This window comes from Anser brachyrhynchus, assembly GCF_964034855.1.
Source record: "Anser brachyrhynchus genome assembly, chromosome: 17".
NCBI classification, from domain to species: domain Eukaryota; kingdom Metazoa; phylum Chordata; class Aves; order Anseriformes; family Anatidae; genus Anser; species Anser brachyrhynchus.
The window spans coordinates 12,397,993-12,417,123 of record NC_137710.1 but is presented as its reverse complement, the minus strand read 5'-3'; the positions used below and the strand labels follow the sequence as shown (position 1 = coordinate 12,417,123).

The window sequence follows — 19,131 nt, the reverse complement described above, 5'->3', positions numbered from 1 at the left end:
AGGGAAATAACTCTATACCTTTACAAAGATTTATTTATTTTTTTTTAAGGGAAAGCAGGGTAAGTTATTGTGTTAAAATAAAGACCCATTCAAGGCTGAAAGCGTAGACAAATATAAGCTCACCTTCATGGATTTTTATATATCAGAATTAATACAAAATCTATTAATATATTAAAACAAAAAAATATATAAGGAAGAAACGTTCAGCATTTTGTATATTGGAAAAGTATGACCTACCTTTGGGCCTTTATGTTTAATATAGAAATATATATATATTAAAACATGATTAAATACACTTTAATATATGTGTGTGCACATAGGTAGTGAAGTTTTCTCCATGAACCCGCTCCCTGGCTGGCAGATCCTGCTCCATTGGCTTTGGGGTAGTGATGGCTGTATACGTCCTTGGAGAACATGGTGGGACACACTTTTAGAGCAGTTCCTTCATTATAGAAAAAAGGTAGCTGGAAAAAAACATGCTTTTACAAAACAGTGCACAGCCTTTAGTGCTGGAAACCAGTGACCTGACATTCATCAGGTCACTGATCTCATTAGGGGGTACAGCCACGGGGGGAATGAATTTTTCATGCTGGGGAAAGCACCTTTGTTTTCTTTACTTGAATCTTAACTGTGCCTTAAGTCCCTGCGTAGGACCGTCACAGAGGGACATTTCCAAGCTGATAGCAGACCCAGAAGAAGCCAACCCCAGCAGAGAAGTCTGGGAGGCAGTGCTGCCCTGCAGGGTGTGCAGGCTGGCTTACAGCATCCTGGTTTTGGGGAAAACCCATTTAACTAAAGGCTGTGGTCAAGGCACATCCCCTCCTCAGCACTTGCACACCTCAAAGCAGCTTAGGAGGCATGTGCCCCGTGAAGACATGCTCCTAGCACTAATCCTTCAGGTCCTAATGTGCTGCTTGGGACATGGACCTGGTGGGATCAGGTGTGCACTGACTGAAGGTGCCACCTAGGAGCAATGTCCCCAGGCTGGGCTGGGTTTCTGGGCTCCCTCTGTGCAAAGGGTGCTTTCAGAGAGCAGGACTGCTTTGCTGTGAGAAATCAGCTTATCAGATGGGTGCAGGGTGGGCTGAGGAACCTTCTGTATGCCTGCAGAGTCTGAATGATATCCTTAGAGCAGACACCTGGTGTTTAGATAGCTGAAATTCCAGGAGAGGGACCCCATCCTGAGCAGAAGAGTTGTACCCAGCCAGTACTGGTGATTGCATTGCACCTTGGGCTGTCAGAGGAGAAGGCACGACAGGACACCAGCTTGCAGAGCCCAGCACCATTTACCTCTGCGCATCCCAGCTCGTGCAGTGAGCGTAGCAGAAGCAGCCCTAGGTGAGGGCGATTCGGCTGTTTAGCACCCAGCCTTGGCAAGTGGCAGAAGCTGCAGGGAAGGAGGACAACGCAGGGAAGAAAGGTGAATTTTGACACCAGGAGAGAGGTCTCAGGCACCTTGCTGAGGACTCTCTCCTCTCTCTCTGCATATCTTTGCATACTGTGGCCAAGGAAGAGCTGTGTGTTAGTGGATGTGTGTGCGAGCACAGCCGTCTCCGTGATCTCCTTTGCAAGGCCTCCACGTTGTTTTTTCCCCTCTGGTTTCCCAGAAGAGAAGTTAATAAGTCTGTCCAGGTAGAAGACTTCACTGAGGAGCATTATTAAGCCTTTCAGCAGCAGATGATTTCATTCAGAATGAAGAGCCATGAGCTCCAGAGAGACCCAAATTCCAGTGAAGGCAGCCTTCTGGTACATGTTCACTTCCCCCCGCCTCCCCTCTCTTTCCTGAGGCATGCGGGACCCCTTCAGCAGTTTCATTGATAGGATGAGTGCTCTGGGGCAGCATGCTTTTTAAGTTTCCAGATCAAGTTTGTTGCTTTCTTGATTTTTTTTTTCTTAAAAAAAGAAAAGGGGAAAAAATAAGGAAGACATGTTAGAGGAGAATGGAGAGGGATGTGAGTTATACTGCATCTGTATCCTGTGGTCATGCTGCAAGTGAAAGGCATAAATGAGGTAAAATTTTTGTAGTTGTGATGCTGGAAATATAAGAGCAAAACGGGCAGCAGAAATTCACAGAGGGTGAAGTTTGCAGAGGGAAGATGAGACCTGCATTGCAGATGCCAGTGTAGAACTTTGCCCAAAAAATTCCCCGTGCATGAGAGTCAACGGAGCTGTATTAATAAAGCGTAGCTATTAGCTATTGAGTGATTCGGGTGGGGTTGCATGCAAGTTATATATATGTATTTTTAATCTGTAACTGCCAAAAGACAGCAGGGGAGAAATGTTTGTGCATCTGGGGCTAGAGCAATGTGAAAGAGCAATTCTGTTAAACCCTTTAACTAATTTTGCTGTTCATTTGCAACTCCCATTGTCTTGAGCGGTTATTATGGGTGCTGAAGAGCTTCTGGAAGTCTCAGGCCCTAGTTACTGTTCGTTCAAATTACTGCAATTAGTCATTGAAGCTCCTCATTGGGAAAGCTTTTGAGTAGAAAGACGATTACGTGAAAGGGTGGCTCTTGGCTCCCTGGATGGCTATCCCGGGCCTTTCCAAAGTGAGCCAGATCCAGAGCGATGTGCTAAGTGAAGGAAAGTGGCAGTATAGTTCAACGCTATGTATGTGTTTTCTCCGTCAAAGATCACGAGCTGTAGCTTGCTTCCTTTGGCACCAATCCACAGTAATCTTCCTGGCTCCAAGGGAATTATTCCAAGTATTTCCCGGTGTAACTGAGAACAGAAACTGGGCCAGACCCAAAGGATATAAAATCAGTACCGTGATTCAGAACTGGCACAGCAGAGGAGCTGGTGCATTTTTGGCTGCCAGTAGAATAAATCGATGAGTTGCTGGGCTCTAAAAGTGTCATCTACCCTGTCATGCTGCTATCATGTTGGACTGACGGGTCCTGTTCTGCCTAATGCAAGTGGGTTTCAGTCCACTGCAAAATGACCCTGCTCTCATCGCATCTTCTCATTGCATCTTTACATCCACTTTCATTTCCCATGTTTTGTCACTGAAATCTCCCAAGAGTCAAATGCTGTCTGAAATGTTTTCAGTGTGAGACTTAGAGTTGTAACATCTGTTGGAGAGATGAGGTTTTCCCCCGGCAAATGGCCCTGAGGAAAGTTTCCTGGTCAAAGCCCCAGTGGAAACTGTAGACTTGAACACCATTCTGTAGAATCTGATGTAAATCAGATGAAATCCAAAATAAGGCTCTATGGATTTCACTGGAGGGTATCCACAACTCTTAAAGTGAGAGAGTCAGCTCAAGAAATGCAGGGTAGCTGCAATATCCTCCATTGCTGTCTCTGTCCAGCAGGACCCAATCTGCAGCAGCTCAGCCCAGCATCAATGCTTGTTGGTTTCATCTCTGGCCAACAGCCACCCTCCATCTACTCTCATGTTCTTCTTACGTGGTCAGCAGAATTTGTCTGCGGGACCCTAGCTTTTCACTTGCCTTACTATGGTAGCTCTAGGTCTGTAGCATTTTCTCTTTGGGTTCATTGCAGTGCTTTCTTTGGGCTGCGCTGCTCATTCGAGAAATGGGAACACTGGTTCGTAATGTGCACCCAGATCAGTTGAACCCTCTCCATGTGTTCAGCTCAGGACATTTGATATGTTGCTGGAGCATGCTGTGCACAACCTTCCATGTTTCTCTGTGGATGTTTTGCATTGTTTTCCTAGACACCCAGCCTAGGGCATTATTTTTTTGTGGGGCTGGCCTGCGGTCCCCATGCACAGAGAGCTCATATTTGATTTGAGGTAAGAGTGAAGGAAGTACTCAGGAGTCCCTTTCTCACCAGGTCCTCTCGCACTGTAGATTATCCACCTCAAGCTCTCCAGACAGTCTCCCGAGAATGGTTCGATTTTATTACAAGATGTTGGAAATAAGCTGAAATGAATGCACAGTGACAACTGACAATTGTTTGCTGGTTTATTTTTTTCCTGGGAGGTGTTATATTTATTCCAGTCACGTTTTTTTTCTCTTCCTCTCTATATCTTTTGTGGCTGACTTCCATTTCTTTCCCACTCTTAAGTCTCAGCAGGAAGGACAAAAATTGGTGGCCTGGGAAATACAAAATCAAATGCCTTTGAGTCATGTTTGAACATCTGGAGTAAGGGTGTGATTCCACGGATGTGCAGCCGTGGGTGCTGAGCGGATGGAGAGTGCAGGGCTGGTAGGACAGCAGGCGTTTGTCCTTCCATAGCAAGCACCCGTAGGAGTTAAAAATCTCATGACACTTTGGAAAGAGTGGAGGGGAATGGCTGGTTTTGGTTTTTGATACACCGTAAACCAGCCTTTAGATTAGCAACTGTCATCATGAATAAGATCTAGACAAGCACCCGGATTAGGGTCTGCAAAGGATGCTGTGAGAACAGGGCAGCACAACCATGGGGAAATCCCCTTCCATTTCATGCCCCTCGTGGAGGTATTGGCATAGTCCTTGAGGGCTGATATTTAATAGTTCTTTTGAAGGCTTGTTACCATGAGCTACAACAGCTCTGGAGAGCCTTGGTATATTTGCTTTGTTAGGGAAAAATCAGAAGCACCTTCTGAAACCATTTGCTTAGGGCCACCAGGGACTGGGTGTTGCAACATGGAAGCTTCCCAGTTATAAACTGTGGATTTTTGAAGAGCTTTTAAACTTTTTTCTTTTGTCTGCCAGCTGCATTTACTATGCACTGGCTAGTACATTAGGAAACTTCAAGTCTGCACATGAAAATATGTTGAAAATTATTAGTCTCTTACAACATAGTGATAAGCAAGAAAATGGGCTGGATGCCGCTCTCTGAAGACTTCTCATTTTTTCACAGTTTTTATTGGTTTGCAGAGGACACTGAGGTTTCCAGCTGTGAGATTACAAAACCTCCTTGAACTTCCTCCACTGAATCCTTTGCTAGATGTGAATGTGTGGCATAAGTGACCTCATCCAACTCCCGAGTCTGTCCTGGTGAAGGCGTCATTTGGCTGGGGAAGATGTCACGAGATGTGAAAACGGGACAGATTTCCACCTTGCCCAGTACAACTCTCCCTTCCTCCCAGCGCCCCTCTGCTATCATAGTACGCGATCTACGGTATCCATATATTCATCATTAACCTCTCACAGACTTTAAATAGACCAGAAACAGCTTCCTTCCTTGTAAATCCTTTCCCAACCAACTTTTCCTTTTCTTCCAATTTTGTAATTTTCAATGAGAGAAAAAAAAATAATCATTCATTATCACATAAATATGAAACCATAACTTGCGTTCTGGCCCAGGAACAGCAGTCTGTCCTGTGCTGTGTGGACAACTGCCTATATTGCCAGTGTTAAATCAGGCTTTTTTTTCTCTCCTCCCAACCTCTCTGCAATTATTATTATTTTTTTTTTTTTTGGACAGCAACTGTTCTGGACACAACAATCATGTTGTGCCAGCAGTGAACAAAACCTTTCATTCCATTAAACTGTGGCCCAGGATTTCAACCAGCTATTTTGGGAATAGTGAATTTTAGGCACTGAAAAAAAACTCTGATACATTTTTAAAGACCAAAGGACAATATAAAATGGTAGCTGTGCACGCTCCATATTGTGTGCTCAGGAAACAGTATAAATGTTTCAAGATGACTGTTGTGTTATAAGGTACCAAAGCAATCTTTTTATTAGAGCACAGCTCCTGTAAGGAAGAAAAATGTAGAAATGTGGAGATAACTGCCTTTGTGCACAGAAAAACAAAGCAAAAGGAAGAAAATACTTTTGATATTTAGTTAGAAAATACTTTCCTTCCTCTCCCTTTCAAATAGTTCATTTTTTGGCAAAAATAGCACCCAACATGTTTTGACTGAAATGGAAATATTTCGGTCTGAGAGAAGTCCTAGCGGTGCCTCCTGGGAGCTGCTGCTTGGAAACTTGGTGCTTCGAACCTGTGCTGGCTCCAGCGGGGGTCTGGCTGCTCCACGCTCTTTCTGACAGCCACGGGGGGCTGTGGTTTCCCTGGGGAAATGCAGTCGGGGAAAAATTTGGCTCCCAGTGTGCAGCAGGAGTGTGGGACCCTGACACCACCTGTGCTGGCACTCCAGGGTAAAAACATTGCAGTTTAAGGCATACAGCTCTATTATAGAAAAGAAATACTTTTCATCAGTGAGAAACAACTGCGTTATTTTATTTCTTCCCCTGCTTCCCCCAGCTCTCCATTGGGTCAGAAAGCGTTGATTTAGGTGAGCAGTGTCCGGATGGGGGCTGTTCTCAGTGTTCGGATGTCTCTGCAGAGCGAGGGGCTGATGTCGGTGGAGGTCCCTGTGAGCTACCAGGAGAGTTTACTGTAAGAAATGCCCATGCAGATCTAACCCCACTTGCAAAAGGGGAGAGGATGGCTCTGTCCAAAGGGGACATCCAATTCTCCCAGCACTGAAGCAGTGAGAAACTATGACTGCAGTTACTTTGGCATCCTCCAAAAGAGCCACAGAAAACAAGGTGTGACATCAGGCCATGGTGTGTCCCCCTCCTCCTCCATGGCAGCTTGTAGGCAACACACTGTTTTTTTTTTTTTAAAAAAAAAAAAAAGTAAATAAACAAGGCTATGCCATTTTTGGGAGGGGTGTGTGTCACCTTTTGGCAGCTTGTCTCCTCGTAAGAGAAATGTGGTGAGGATGCAGCTTTGGAGTATCATCTCCATGAATATCCTTGCTTGAAAGTGGAGCATGGTTGGAGCAGACAGCTGAAAACCGTGATCTGGTAGGGCTGGGAGACCTCCTAGCACCTAGCAGATTTGGAGATCACTTGGGAGGTCTGAAGGCCATAGTTCTCAACCTTCCTGCACCTTCCAGCAGGAGCTTTTGGGATGGAAACACTAGTGCTGGCTGTCCACTGATGGAGAGGTCTCCTGAAGCCCACTGCGTCCCCTGGCATCTGTTGCTGGCTTGTGTATGAGAAGGACAAGTCTCTGCTTCCTCCCACATTCCTCCCAGTCCATCTCTTTTATTCATTGTGCACAGCCTGAACTTCTGGACAAAAAAGCTTTCTGGTCAGCCAGCCCAAGTGGGTGGAAAGCCCTGCTCCTGCAGGGAGGAGCTGCTGGGCTTCCAGGGGAAGAGACCCCCCATTTTGAGTAGGCTCTGCTTGGCAAGCCACCAGTGCCCGGGGTTTGGAAAGCTTTTGTGGCACAATGAGAGACGCATTCATTTGGTTTTGAGCTCCTGGGTGAGTTTCCCCTCCGTAACAACTCGGTTGCTAATATTTCTGGCAGTCACCGCAGCAGTGGTTTGGATGAAAGCTCCCTACTGTGAGTAGGTTTATATAATTGGTATTGTTAAATTTTGTAAATAAATTCTGAGTTTCTACAGCGATAGGTCCTCTCTAAGGGGCCTAGAAGGAGAATTGGGGCTTCTCCTCTACATGTAGGTGGCCAAGTGAGCCTGCTCAAGGTGGATTTAAGGATCTGTCCTCATTCCAGCAGAGCAGCCTTGGGCAGGTGAATATGGTACCCCAAAGCCTCTTTGGTCCAAAGGCTGCAGCTTCAAAGAGGAGAGCTTGTGTTGTAACCTGGGCTCTGGTTCTGGCTGCTCTGAGCCTGGTGGCAATTCACAGGGTGCTGCCGTGCAACCTGCTCTTTAGGCATTTCAGCAGTCCTTGGGTTCGATGAGTGCCAGGCTGTCTTGCAAGAAGACCAGAGGGAGTTTAGTACCTCCCCTGAGGTCTCTGAGACCCCCTGTTCACTTCTCAGTCCTACAAAGCAGGAACAACCTTGTCCAGCAACTGATGTGCTTGGAGAAATGTCTCCAGAACTGCAGGGTCTTGTAGGAGAGGGGTTTGTAGCCAGGGCTGGCAAAGCATCCCTGCTCCAAACCAAATTTCAAAACAAGGGAACAAACCAGACTTTCTATCAGTGCTTGTCCTTCCAGCTCGTCTCCATTCATGCACATGGCTCTGGCGTGCATTAGGTCTCGATGACTTATTTATTTCTTCTCCCTGAGTGCTCTGGAAGGGAGCTTGTTCTCTGGCCCAGAGATCCCCTGTTCAGGAGAATCAGGCTGGAGGAGCCTGGGGAAAAGGAATGGGGATGATAACCAAAAGGGGGAAAAGTAGATCTAAATATTTAATCCATCCACAAGTCAGCTTGGTTCCCTGTAAGCAACTTGGCAGAGATGAGGTTTTTATTTACACGCTTGCTCCCATACACAATATAAATAGTATGTAATTTATAAATGCTGTTATAATATTCATGTATTAATCTTGTGTCTTTTGCTAAGAGTACGTGTATCTATTTTATGTGTGTGTGTCAAACAGCAGCAGTGGTGGAAGAGGCAAGAACGTAACAGGGAAGATACAAAACGGAAAGCGAAAGGGGAGAGTGCTGCAGCGATAAAGCATGACGGGGCTGCAGTCTCCTGGGAGGGACGTCTCTATTTCCCTGAAAGACTCTTCAGACACCATGACACTAATGTACTGCCTTCATTTATTAATTCACTGATCTATTTATTAATTGATTACTTTTCTGCTTTGTATTTTTTGTTTGTTTGTTTGCTTTCAGTAAGGAGTACCCGGTTGTTCCCAGGAGCACGGTGAGACAGAAAGTGTCCTCGAATCACAGCCCCTTCAGTGGTGAGACCAGGGTCCTTTCCGCCTCCTCCAACCTGGGCTCCCAGTACCAGTGCGAGAACGGGGTGTCGAGCACCTCCCAGGACCTGCTGCCGCCCGCCAACCCCTACCCGATCTCCCAGGAGCACAGCCAGATCTACCACTGCACCAAGAGAAAAGGTCAGAGCCCAGATGCTCTCGCTTTGCAACTTCCCCCCCTTCCTAGCATGACCATCAGCATTATTCTGTGGTGCTCCCCTTGCTGTTAGACTTGAAGATGCACAAGGGGTGAAGGCAATCCGCCGAGCTGGGCTGGGGAACTCATCTCACCAGTGTGAGCCTAAATCCCCTTCCCTGCTGCTGGGCTGGGAGCGAGCTGTTTGGAGCGGTGGCCGTACCTTCCACCCCCGTTGAATCCACATTCAGCTAGATAGCTGGGGCAGGAGATAAAGCTGGCTTATCTGGCTCCATAGTCCCTCAGACGGGGTTAATCTCTGAGTGTAGATACCTTGACAGCTTGGATTTTGCACAGTTTTGGACTGAGAGTCTCATGGTTGGGAGATATTTGCCCATATGCAGAAAGCATTTCCACTTAAATGCCCGGTCTAATGAGCGGGGCATGGGATTGAAAACCATGATATCCATGTTCATTCCCCTCTGGTGTGACTGACCTGCTTTGACAGAGCTTGAGGGATCCAACTGTGAGTGCTTTACGCTGACTGCTGAGCTCGTCCTGGCGTGAAGGACCCGGGGTAGCAAGGGGGTAATTGTTCTTGGGCAGGAGAAGCACTTGGCAGGTTCTCCCTTCCTCTCCCAAAGCCATGGGAGTGCCCAGCTGCAGGGCTGAGGTAGCAAAATCCTCAGATCAAGCCCAGACCCTCAGAAGAATAGGGAATATCCAGGGTAGAGTGCTATAGGGTGGGCATGAGATCATTGCTGCCTGCCCCTTTTCCCTTTCCTCCACTATTTAGCACAGGAAAAGCCAAGAGGAGACAGCTTGCACCGTGGCAAATGCACCAAGAACTGCTCCAGCCTGGTAGCCTCTTCCTACAGCAGATCCCTTCCTGCTTCCCTGCATGGTCCTATCAGACACGTCATTATTTTTAGCAGCATAACCCCAGGGGCACTGGGACGTGCAGAGCAGGCTCAGGGCAAACGTAGCGGATGCTGGGAAGTGCTGGCAGATGGGGCAGCAGGGCAGTGGAAATTGGGGTCTCTCACATCTTTGGGGAACCCTCTGGGTGTTGTAGCATCAGTTGTGGGTGTGTGTGTACGTGTATAAATGCAAAACGTTGAGGAATTATAATATTTTCCTGGTGTAAAAAGCAAATGGTGGAAAATGGAGGCGTAATTTTCTGAGTACTGCATCCTTGTGCTCATAAAACCTGCGTCAAAGCTGCGGTGGGAAATGGCGATGCTATGCTTGGGCTAGCTGTCAGGTGGGGAATAAGGAGTAGCAGTGGCCTCCCAGGGTGTCCCCTAAGGTCAGAGGTGAGCCGAGTCACCCTTGCTCCCCCCATACTGGTGCAGAGCTATGGATGCAAGATGCTGGGACACAAAACCCCATCTGTGGTGGTGATGGGGCAGGAGGTCACGTTTACCCTTGGTGTCCCTTAGCCTGAGCTCCCGCCTCAGTGCTCCTTTGCCCTGGGAGCTGAGCTTTCACGGTTCCTCTTCCCCTTGACAAAAACTAACCCAAACGAGCTGCCCAAATGGCAGCAGCCCTTTTGGACAACCTCCGACTGCTGCGTGTCCCCGCACCGCGGGGCAATCCATCATTCGCCTCCGCGTTGTAAAGCGATAAGGACTCAGCAGAGGTTTCCTTCCAGTTTTGGGATTCCCGCTAAGTGGTGTCTCCATGGGTGGTTTCCCTCAATCCCCCAATTATCTCACTTCCTCTTATTGTCACAAAAGAGACGACTATCTGCCCCGTAATAAGCTCCCTGGCCCTTTTCTGGCCTGCGTGGCCCTTGCCAAAGTGCAGGAGACCGGCGGAGCATGTCCTTGTCTGTAGGGCTGATGGCCCCTCATTATCTCACCGATGGCTTGAGTGGCACAAGCAGTTAAGGGCCTTTTATCAAAGCCGCCAAATGCTTTAATCAAAGAGAAGCAGCGTCCTGTCCGATACCACCGGCTTCTTCCGCGAGGCTGCTGTCTCAGGAGCCCGAGCCCCGGCTCTCCTCGCTGTGCTTTTTCCCCTCCCCACGCATCCAAGCAAATCGAAAACAGCCACCAGGGCTTAAAGGAAAGAAACACAAAGTTAATGGGAAACAGAGAGCCAACGTAAGCTGCCAAGCAGCTCTTTGCGAAGTGAAATTAATTAAAAAAAAAAAAAAAGTAACTAGAGATGAGCAATTCTGTTCAGATAAATCAGAACGTGATCCAAGGTTTCGTCTCGGACTCAGGCTGTGCGTGGCACTTTCTTCTAGTGCTGAGCAAGAGTCTTTACTAAATGAGGGAAAATAATCCTACCTATAATATTTCTCTTTATCTTCCTCTTCCAGCCTCCCCTTTTCCAGTGAAATATTAAGCTCTTCCTCACACCTCTCCCGCTTTCCTGCTTTAATCTTTCTGCACAATTTTTAACAAGCCTTACGATCTCAGAAAAAAATGTAGCAGCATGTTGAGTTCTAACGTACCTCTGTCTATTTTCTGGACTGGGAATTTTATTGATTTCATTGGATCATTGACTTCCCAAACATTGGCTCCTCTTCAGTCAGTTTAGGATTTGTCTCCAGCAGATTATTTCCCCTCCACAAGGCTGTGGTTATGGGTAAGTGCTTGCAGGGGCAGAGGGCAGTTCGCCTGGGTTCGAGACCAGCTGGTGTCTGTATCTTCTGAAACAAACACCACCCCTGTTTTCCAAGATAGTCTCTCGAATACTGCTCCTTCCAGCTTTGACATCTCGTGATGTTTCTCTGGAGCCCTTTTAATCAGGAGGGCAAGTCTTCGTTTAGGCTTGGTTAAGAATAGATCTGTATTGGAGCAGCTAAAAAGAACCTCGTTTGACTTCTACTTTCTTGGTGACTGAGGACCAAGATTTAGTTCCGTGTTTGACAGTGTTGTTCTTAGCTGTCAAGTCAAGATGGATTCGCTCTGGGGATCTGATACGGAGCTACATTAGGGGAGAGCAGCAGGGCTGTGAGGGGATGTTATCTCCGAAGGCTCCTCTGTCTCAGGGAGCTGATCCTCCTCTAGGCGAGGAAGGAAGGACACATCCCAGAGCCACAGCTCTGGCAATTTCTGGTGCCTGGCTGGGAACCTGGGGTCACAGCATTGGGAATGACCCCAGCATGGCATGACGAGGCTGCTGCTCCAGGCACTTTCTGGACATGCTAAATGCAGTCCTTGAGGCAGGAATTGTCCTGCCTTGTGTCCTAGCTCCACACTGAGATCGCTTATGGCATTTCACTCAGGCTGGACTTGGGTGGATGTATAAACTCCAAAACTCTGTCCTACTAAGGAGTGGCCTCAACTCTTGATGTGGATTTTTAGGCTGCAACAAAGATCTGTTAAAGCTTCACTCTTTCTCTAGTTCTCCACTTATCCTTCTCTCACTGCTGTGCTTGGAGGAGCCCAAAAGGACTTTCCAGCAGGCAGCTGGCTTTCTGTCTTTGATTTTAGCCCCACATCCCAATTAGGGCATCGGGGCTTGTTTTCCCTTGTGCTATCCTCTCCCCTCAGACTTCCTGTGAACTGAAAAGTCATCCCTTTAAACCCCTGCTCCCTCCCGGCCTTACACAATCTCAACCACTTGGCAGATTTCTGGGATGCTTGCGATGCTGAACAGGAGGCAACTGGAACAGCCTTTCCCCGGGGAGGTTATAAAAGTTGTCATGTTGGCACTCTGAGGGAGAAGAGGGATGTGGCAGAATCCACCGGCTTCAGCCAGTGAGGACTGTATCCTTCAGCCTCTTAGCTTGGACGTGACCCTGCCCATGGGGAAGAATATATCTTTCATCCTCTTCCTGCTCTGCTGAGGTTGGTGGAGATGCAGCAATGCCTTTCCCCCTTCTCCAAAACAGGCGCTGTTAGGGAGGACTGACCTCTTCATTTACCAAGCTGATTTCTTCCTGCCCAGCTTTTCTGTCACTTGAGGAAGCTCCAGGACCAGGGCTGAACATGAGTCAGGTCTGGGAGGTCTACTTGGAGGATGCGCTGCTCGTCCTGCCAACGGTTTAGGAGATGCAATGAGTTTGCCAAGCCTTGAGCTACACTGTGGCCAGAGGTGTCCGCAGCTTGGGTAGATGCAGCCGGGAGCAAGGGGGCTGCTCGGGCACTGAGGATGAGGAGTAACATGCCTGCATGGTGGGGAGATATTCAGGGGGTTGGTGTGTGTCCAGCCCTGCTGGTGGGGCTGTTGTTTCAGTAGCTTCATGTAGACACCCCACTGTCTCATCAGGAGATGCTTTCTGTGCCTTTGCAGGCAGTGCAGCCATTTGCTGCCCCTGGAAGTGGCTCCAGGTTTTGGTGTTGGGTTTTTCTGCCCCTCTGCTCCCCTGCAATGCATCACAGCCATTGCAAACCTTGTGACTGCTAGAACAACTAGCATAGCCACAACCTGTCATAGGTTTCATGTCCTAGGACATGTGTCCTGCTTGCCCTTTAAAGATGCACATTTTGGTTAAATCCATCTTTTTCTTTTCTTCTTTGACAACCCTTGTCAGCTTTGCACATTGTGATTAGCTATTCATGCTCATGCTAGATTCATATGAGAAACCAGACTGGGCAAAACAACAGCGTTAATGACAATCATCCATTGTGTCTCCCTAACAAAGTTGGGATGAACCTACTGTAATGTCCTGGAAATGTGGGTGAGCGTTAAAAGCTCAAACAATCGTGTCCCGTTCTGCATTGTCTTCCATCCCAGGGAGCTGATTGTCATGAATTGGAAAAGAGCTCCCCTGATTTACACCAAGGGAAGAGGTGGGCCCTGGACACCCTGAAGTCCAGAGATTTTGCATGTTTGCATTTCATCCTGGATGGCCCTAATCTTGGTATTGGGAAAATTCCATTTAAAAAGCCATTTGTGTGGTATTTACAACCCAGCTGGAAGTAGTAAATACCGGAAACCTTGGAACTGCTTACGCTCTCGCTCAAGCTCCTTCATTCGATAGATCATCAAATTCCTTGCATGGGAGCCAGTTTCCACCCCGTTCTGCAGGCTCCGTTTTCCTTGGACCCACTTCGGAGCAGCTTCTCCCGGGTGCTGGCAGCTTCCCCCTGCTTGGCAGAGCCCTTTGCTTTTTGAGGTTTGTGCAGTATCGAGGGGCTAGTCGCAGGAGCTGATTGCCCCTCTCGGCTTCCAAGAATAGCAGTGAGGATGGGCAGCATCTTGCAGGACCTCCAGCGTCTCCCAAAGGTGCACAGATCCCCCTGGGGCTTTGCTACCAGGGGAAGGACAATGGAAGGCTGTTAAGGAGCCAGGATCAAGAAAGAAACCAGGGCAAAGTGGATACTTCTCTGCTATGTCCTGTTGATGCTGAGGAGGTGAGAGGACCTTCGGAAAGAGGATGTAGCCTTGGGATACAGTGCCCAGGCTCCAGAGCAGGTGGGGATGACTCTAAATAAGAATGGAATGGGAATACCTCCTTCCAGCATTGCAGGAGAGCTTTCTTTGGCTTGTTCCACTTTTTGCCACGCTCTTACTTGAAGAAGTCTCCTGCCTGCCCCCAGATCTGTGGGGATGACCTTCACCTGCTTGGTACTGGCTCTGATTTCCTCTTTGAGCGGTGGTGGGGTAATGGCAGGTCAGAGTAGAGACCATGTACCGGTGCAGAGCCATCAGCTGAGGATCTCTGCTCTGCATCATTCCATCTTCAGGATGGACCATTCTCTTCTCTTGAGCACTTTGAGGTTACACAGGTGGGAAAAACACCAGGAGGAGGGGCCAGAGGGCGGGCAAGAAGTGTTAGGGTTAGGATAGGCTGTGGTCCTTTGTTAGCATCCCCTTTGGAGACGTGCATGCTGCCCTTAAACACCTTAAGACCTGGAGTGACAGTGCCCTTTCCACGCTCAACATCAGAGAGAATGGGTCTAGAAAGGCCAGCAGAGCAATTGGTAGAGCTTAGGGAAGAAGAGGGGGCACCCATAAGGTTTCCACCGACGTGCTGGTTGTTTTTATTTTTCTCTCTTCACCTGCGGTGTGCTCTGGAAGCAGATCCGTGGCTCTGTGGCTCTGCCTGGCTGTGCTGTGGCAGGGAGAAAAATGTCTGGGCTAAATGGAAAAATCAGCAACCTCAGGTTGTAAGTCAGGCACACTTTTGCACAATGGAAAAACAGGGTTCGACTGTTTTGTGTTGTATATATTAAAAAATAAAATAAACAGTCAAACCCCAAGCCAGTGACTTCCAATGCCAGCAGAGTAATGCGGTTTAATGCTGAAAACTTTATTAGCAGAACAATGCTTCATTTTACAAGATATTGTTTTTCCACCCTAGTGCTCTTATTACTCAGTGTTGGGTTAGGGATCCAAAACTTTTAGGCTGTCTGTAAAAGCTAGAGCTACTCCAGCCATACGTACCTCCTGCGATAGACCCGTGCTCAGCAGGGAGCTGAAGACAGTGCTTCCAGCTTTCATCCTTCAGGGAACTTCATCATTTTCCCTATAAAAAAATAAAAACAAACCTGATCAGCAGTAAGGGCAGTGATATGCTTTTGCTCTGCTCACCATTTCAGCTGCGTTAAAGATGCTATTGCAATGTTTGGTTCTCCTGTCCTGCTGGTGCCCAGCTGTAGTGGCTGCCCTTGGTAGGCACCTGAGTGGGAGTAATGGGTTATTTTACAAGCAGAGAGGGTGCAGCTTGGAGAAACACATGGCTGTTTACAGCAACAAGGGTACGTGCAAGTTTGCCAGAAACAAACAGTGCCAGTCTGCACCTCCTGAAGCTGAGACGTAGAGCAAAACCACGGGAGTTTGTGCAAGTGCCTTCTGGTGGGGGCAGATGCTTTTGTCCTCCTTTTTATGGAGCTGTTTGTTTCTTTTGTATTTTGGGGGTAAAAAAAAAAAAGAAAAAAGAAAAAAAGAAGAAAAGAAAAAGAAAAGGCAGCTCAAATCATGCTCGAAATCATGCTAGTTGAGGAAATTTGAAGAGGGCTATTCCTTGCAGTATTCTTTCCCATTTTACCCTTGCTGAAAGGGTTCAGAGCTTTCTGTCCCGAGAGGCTGTAGTCGAAGTGGGATGTTTTTCTGCCTGCACCAGGAATCTTGCTCTTGAAGCAGCAGCAGCAAAGTTAATCTGGGTCAGAACAAGCTCGCCTTCGCCTGCCTCGCTGTCCTTAAAATCTCTTGGTGAACTGCTTGTCCCCGGGCACTTTGCCATCCATCCCAGCAGAGCTGGATTTCATTTGATGACCCTGCAAATGAATAAATAAGCACACATTCAATTATTCATTTTGCTGCCCCCAAGAGATTTCACCTAAATTGTTTATCTCCTTCCCTCGGTTGGCACGGGTTTGTTGTGGGAAACAAAGGGCTCTGCAAGCTGCGCCTTGTTGTTTTGAGACGGGAAATTCACTTTTCTTTTTCTTTCTGCTTGGCCACAGCACGTAGCTCTGCATGGATTTATGTGCCCCTTGGCACAGCTGAAGGCTGTAAAACTCCAAATCTTGATTGCCTCAACTCTGCCGTAGCTGGTGCCCTCCCGGTGGGATTTTTATTGTGATCTCTATTTTTCTGTCACTTATCACAAAAAAAATAATGTATCATTGTTAAAGCTTTTTAATTAACAGCATCAGTTCAGAGGCTCTGGGTGTGGGGACCTCTGCTAGGGTATTGTGTCTGCAGGCAGGAGGTGCTGCTCCGGCCAAAGTGCTGGCAGCAAAAGGAGACGATAAATTTGGTGATGTGGTGGCTTGAGTGGGGGGTATCACCAAAAAAGCTAAGTCTCAAGGTCCCGTTGGCATCTTACAGCGTTGCTTTTGCTTGCAGAGCTCCCAGCTAACCCCCTCCTTCCCCAGTCCAGGGACAAAAACAGCGGTCAGCTTTAGTGGGACCCGTTCAGACCGATCCCAAGGAAGGGCTGTGACACAGCCGGGGGACATCTCCGGACCTGCTGCGTGCAGGCTGTGCCCCTGGCAGGAGGAGGATAATCCTGCCGGGCTGCAGGGCACGGTGTTGGTGTTGGCTACCAGGAGTTTTCTCTCCCAACAGATGAGGAATGTTCCACCACCGAGCATCCCTACAAGAAGCCCTACATGGAGACTTCTCCGGCGGAAGAGGATCCCTTCTACAGGTCCAGTTACCCCCAGCAGCAGGGACTGAACACTTCATACAGGACTGAATCAGCCCAGCGCCAAGCGTGCATGTACGCCAGCTCCGCTCCCCCCACGGACCCCGTGCCCAGCCTGGAAGACATCAGCTGTAACACGTGGCCCAGCGTGCCCTCCTACAGCAGTTGCACAGTGTCTGCCATGCAGCCGATGGACAGGTTACCCTACCAGCATTTCTCTGCCCACTTCACCTCGGGGCCGCTGATGCCCCGGCTCGGCAGCGTGGCCAACCATACCTCCCCCCAGATAGGAGACACCCACAGCATGTTCCAGCACCAGACCTCGGTTTCTCACCAACCCATTGTCCGGCAGTGTGGACCCCAAACGGGCATCCAGTCCCCCCCCAGCAGCCTCCAGCCCGCAGAGTTCCTCTATTCCCACGGCGTGCCTCGAACCCTCTCGCCCCACCAGTACCACTCGGTGCACGGCGTGGGCATGGTGCCAGAGTGGAGCGAGAACAGCTAACCAGGCAGCCGAGGCCACAGCATCAGCCACGGCAACAAATGGAGGAAAAAGAAATAAAAAAGGAAAAAAACACCCCGTTGGTAATACAAACAAGAGCGTTTTGCAAGACTCCTTGAAGTGAATGTTCACCGTTAGCACTCGAGAGGGACGGATGCTGATTGACACCACGGATGAAGCAGTCATCGGCCTCGGCGTGACTTGCCCCCTTTTTTTCTTTTGGTTCATAAGTGAAAAACCAACAGATCGGCAGGCTGCCCCCCGCCGTGCCCCCCACCCGACTTGTGTTGCTGCCACAGCGAGCCCCCTCCCCATCGCCCCTCCCCAGCCCCTGCTCTTTTTGTTCTCAAATGGACACGAGACTCCTGCTGCCTTTCTCAACACGGCCAGAGTGCTTGAATGAAAACAACTAGGATGTTACTTTTTTTTTTTTTTGTGGTGTTGATGTTGACAATGTTATATAATAAATAATAATATATATATATTTTTCTTTCAATTTTCTCAAGAAAAAAAGACACGGGCCCTTTTTACCAAGGGTGGAGCTTGGAGTGGTGTTTTTATTGTTTTTCGTTAGTGTTATCGTTGTTGCTTTTCAACAGAAAAGAGGTATTCTGAACCCACAAATAAGAAAAATCAGGTACCTACCTCACCCAGGTGTTGTACCACAAGTGAAATCGCTCACTGCTATTTCCTTAAAATTGCCACATGTCCCCCAAAACGCATCTCTGTGGGAACCAGCCTAGGAACCTCAACCCCTGGCCCACTCCCATTTCTCTCCTTCCTCATTCCTTCCCACCTCCTGGTCTTTTCCGTCCATCAGCTATCTCTGTCAGAAATGTGGAGTATCTTTCTAACTTGAAAACCTCCACAAATTCGTCTGCTGCCGAATTTTTTGCCGGCACGTGGAAAGTGAGGCTGTGAGCCAGCTGCAAAGGGGAGGAGAGAGGGAGAGGATGCAGGGAGCAAAAGGAAAATCAGTAGGAATGATGGTGGCAATTGCTTGCAATCCTCAACTTTCAGTTTGTCGGTCATTCTTTTTCTTCCCCTCTACAAATAAAAATAAAAATAAATAAAGAGAAAGGGATACCTGTCTGGGTATGCTGAGACATTTAGTAAATGTGTTTGAATGGAGCAGAAAATGATCATGGGAGGCTGGGAGTGGGGGAAGCAAGAAGAAAGGAAAAAGTGAATGCTTGTAAGTAAAAATGCCTACTGCAAGGACTCTTCAGGTGTAAAATTTACTGGTACTATTTATTTATACATGGGAGTTTGAGTAAGTCCTAATGTGTCACGAAGCCAGCAAAGCAGCTGATTCAGAGGGACTCATGGTTTATTGAAACTGAACTTTGTTTTCTTCATTTTTTTTTCTCCAAGCTGTGCCCACACTCTCTATATAATTTACATATATTTTTAATTAAAAGCAATTCTAATGAACAGAAGAGGTATACCTGTGTGTCAGCAGAGGAGAATGTGGGTGTGAATGAGTGGGAATGCCGGTATGTGTGCGGGAGGGACCGCAGACAGATACCCAAACCATGTAGCTCAGAAAAAAATCCCTACCTAGCTATGCTTTCCTATTCTTGTGTGCCAATTTATATCTAATAAATACCACATGCTACAAAGTGCAAGGGACCTGCCCACCATTTTTTCCCCTTTTTTTCTCTTCTTTCTGCTCGATGCCTGGAAGTTTGTTTTTTTTATTTATTTACGGTTAAATAAACACCATCCTGGTGGGGAAGGCTTTTAGGCAGTGATGGGCTGAGCTTGCTGCATCCTGAGCTGCATGTTTCTTCTCTACCTAGGTCCTTCCCACACAAACCACCTTCCCTTGCCAACTCTAAGGTTTATCAT

General features: G+C 47.9%; 1 protein-coding gene and 1 long non-coding RNA gene across 9 annotated transcripts in view; one reads left to right on the top strand and one right to left on the bottom strand.

Annotated features, from left to right (window-relative positions):
* TBX5 (T-box transcription factor 5) overlaps window positions 1-17,758 on the top strand; it is a 126,120-nt gene extending 108,362 nt beyond the window's left edge. For all 8 annotated transcript variants that reach the window (XM_080559192.1, XM_080559193.1, XM_080559189.1 and 5 more), the window contains 2 exons: window positions 8,501-8,727; window positions 16,700-17,758. In XM_080559192.1, coding sequence (XP_080415318.1) covers window positions 8,501-8,727; window positions 16,700-17,283 — 811 coding nt within the window. In that variant the 3' untranslated portion in view covers window positions 17,284-17,758. The remainder of the gene's footprint in view (window positions 1-8,500; window positions 8,728-16,699) is intronic.
* Window positions 13,333-15,899, bottom strand: LOC308179279. Its single transcript, XR_013940318.1, has 3 exons — window positions 15,675-15,899; window positions 15,071-15,152; window positions 13,333-14,738 (listed from the first exon to the last, which is right to left on the bottom strand). It is a non-coding gene; the product is annotated as an uncharacterized lncRNA (long non-coding RNA).
* Window positions 17,759-19,131: the final 1,373 nt, after the last annotated feature.